The sequence below is a fragment of the Triticum urartu genome, chromosome 2 (genome assembly GCF_003073215.2).
Source record: "Triticum urartu cultivar G1812 chromosome 2, Tu2.1, whole genome shotgun sequence".
NCBI lineage: Eukaryota > Viridiplantae > Streptophyta > Magnoliopsida > Poales > Poaceae > Triticum > Triticum urartu.
Window position 1 is genome coordinate 626,896,830 of NC_053023.1, and position 2,960 is coordinate 626,899,789.

Consider the following 2,960-nt stretch of genomic DNA (forward strand, 5'->3'; position numbering starts at 1 on the left):
TCCCTGACGAAGCTGGCCTATGGAGTATGGTCGTGGTATACATGCGAACGTTGCCGGCCGGGCGCCAAACCTGTGTGACATCGCACGCACGACATGCCAAACCTAAGCTCGGATCATGCTAAACTTGTGAGTACTCTGTGCAGCACGCGGTTTGCCCCAACCGGAAACAGGACGGTGTTCCAGCCACCGGTTTCCTTTCACCAAATCATCCAACGCGCACGTGCCCAGACGACGGAACACCCTCAAATCCTGTTCGCGGTTGGCGTGCCGAGAGAGAGAGGACAGTGGAGAGAGGAGTCACAGTGACCCCGCACCACACTGATGGACACGCGGAGCCGTGAGCCCGCGACATGAGAGATGAGAGCCGGCCGGTCAGCCCGCGACGACGCTGCCCACACGAAATCCTCGAGCGCGCGACAGCCACGCCGCAACGGCACGCCCTTTCCGGTCCATTTCCCGGACCCCGGTCGACACCACGCGCGCGCACCTCGCCGGACACGATAAAACAAGCCGCTTTTCCCTCCTCTTCAGCGTATACACGCGCCGCTGGTGTACCAACTCGCGTTTTGCCTTCTGAAGCCTTCTGAAGCCGAGACGCCACCTGGTTGGCTCGCTGCTGCCCGTTGCGCTCCGGCGGCAGCCAAGCCAAGTGCTCTCGCCCGCCCGCCGGAAGTCCGGCCGCGCGTGCGCGATGACCTTCCCGCTGGTGTGCTACTGCAACGCGGTGCCCCGGCCTATCGCCGCCGTGTTCAGGTTCCTCCACGCCACCGCGCTGGCCTTCGTGCTCATCCTCTGCCTCCTCGGCCTCTACGAGTTCCCCTACACCCCCGAGGAGCACGCGGCGCTCATCAGCGGCCCTCGCCGCCGTCCCAACCGGGACGGCGCGCTTCCGGAGACGGTGAAGCGGCGGCTGCCCCCCGTCGAGTTCGCCGCGCACCTGGCGGAGCGGTCCCGATCGTCGACGTCTAAGAGGCCGGGTCGCCACGAGGACGAGGAGGAGGACGACGGCGGCGACGCGAGCACGTGCAGGGTGTGCCTGGAGCGGCTGGAGCCGACGGACGAGGTGCGGCCGCTGGGCAACTGCGCCCACGCCTTCCACAGAGGCTGCATCGACCGGTGGATCGACGTCGGCGAGGCGACGTGCCCGCTGTGCCGGTCCAGCCTGCTGCCTCGTCAGCGCGGGGGGCTGCTCGCCAGTGCCAGGGCCCGGTTCAGCGGCTAGTTCTCCATCCGTACCTGCACGAGGGGCAGTTTTGTCATTTCAGCGTCGATGGTACTTGGTGCAGCAGGCCGATCGCGGGCTGTTCGCGATCAGGACGACTAACCACCGAGCAGTACCTGTGCTAATCAATGGGCACGCACGAAATTATTTGACCAACTCCTGGTGAGAAAATATATGGAGCAGTACCGTCCGTGTTTAGGGAAGAGATCGGATCAGTGATCACAATAAAAGATTGGCCCATTGAGAATTTGAGATGGGCTGGCAATGTGTCCTGCGTGTCCGTCAAGTCCAGTCCAGTCCAGTGCACTGTTCTATCTTCTGGAATTGTTGGGTACGAAGCTGCATCCGTGTTGACACGTTGTTATCGATGATTTAATTTCTTAACGTTGCTCGGCTTCAACTGCATGGAATCGACGTGTAACTAATCATCGTTATCTTCCCCGCAAGAAAAGAGACAATCATCATTATATTCACAAACAAAAATGCTACACCTACGAAGAAAACCTACAAACTCTTACGTAAATTTCCTAACTATAACCTCTCCGCCCCCTGATTTCAACTGGGTGGGTCCCCTCCCCCTTATTTCTTTCAACCGAAGCCATTACATTAGTTACGTATGAATCAGTACGTAGGTCTAGCATTGTTGATTCACGAATATAGTGAAGGAAATATGCCCTAGAGGCAATAATAAAGTTATTATTTATTTCCTTATATCATGATAAATGTTTATTATTCATGCTAGAATTGTATTAACCGAAAACATAATACATGTGTGAATACATAGACAAACAAAGTGTCACTAGTATGCCTCTACTTGACTAGCTCGTTAATCAAAGATGGTTATGTTTCCTAACCATAAATAAGTAGTTGTTATTTGATTAACGGGATCACATCATTAAGTGAATGATCTGATTGACATGACCCATTCCACTAGCTTAGCACCCGATCGTTTAGTATGTTGCTATTGCTTTCTTCATGACTTATACATGTTCCTATGACTATGAGATTATGCAACTCCCGTTTACCAGAGGAACACTTTGTGTGGTACCAAACGTCACAACGTAACTGGGTGATTATAAAGGAGCTCCACAGGTGTCTCCAAAGGTACATGTTGGGTTGGCGTATTTCGAGATTAGGATTTGTCACTCCGATTGTCGGAGAGGTATCTCTGGGCCCTCTCGGTAATGCACATCACTTAAGCCTTGCAAGCACTGCAATCAATGAGTTAGCTGCGGGATGATGTATTACAGAACGAGTAAAGAGACTTGCCGGTAACGAGATTGAACTAGGTATTTGGAATACCGACGATCGAATCTCGGGCAAGTAACATACCGATGACAAAGGGAACAACGTATGTTGTTATGCGGTCTGACCGATAAAGATCTTCGTAGAATATGTAGGAGCCAATATTGAAGGAAATATGCCCTAGAGGCAATAATAAAGTTATTATTCATTTCCTTATATCATGATAAATGTTTATTATTCATGCTAGAATTGTATTAACCGGAAACATAATACATGTGTGAATACATAGACAAACAAAGTGTCACTAGTATGCCTCTACTTGACTAGCTCGTTAATCAAAGATGGTTATGTTTCCTAACCATAAACAAGTAGTTGTTATTTGATTAACGAGATCACATCATTAAGTGAATGATCTGATTGACATGACCCATTTCACTAGCTTAGCACCCGATCGTTTAGTATGTTGCTATTGCTTTCTTCATGACTTATACAT

The 2,960-nt window shown here is 51.4% G+C and overlaps 1 protein-coding gene across 1 annotated transcript; it reads left to right on the top strand.

The window, feature by feature from the left end:
• Positions 1-331: 331 nt before the first annotated feature.
• On the top strand, positions 332-1,606 carry LOC125533811 (E3 ubiquitin-protein ligase EL5-like). Its single transcript, XM_048697154.1, has one exon. It carries the CDS (start codon positions 692-694, stop codon positions 1,220-1,222), a length of 531 nt encoding a protein of 176 aa, XP_048553111.1. The 5' UTR covers positions 332-691; the 3' UTR covers positions 1,223-1,606.
• Positions 1,607-2,960: the final 1,354 nt, after the last annotated feature.

Excerpts from the sequence above, each read along its gene's own strand:
- LOC125533811 (XM_048697154.1), top strand. The coding sequence starts at position 692 with ATGACCTTCCCGCTGGTGTGCTACTGCAACGCGGTGCCCCGGCCTATC.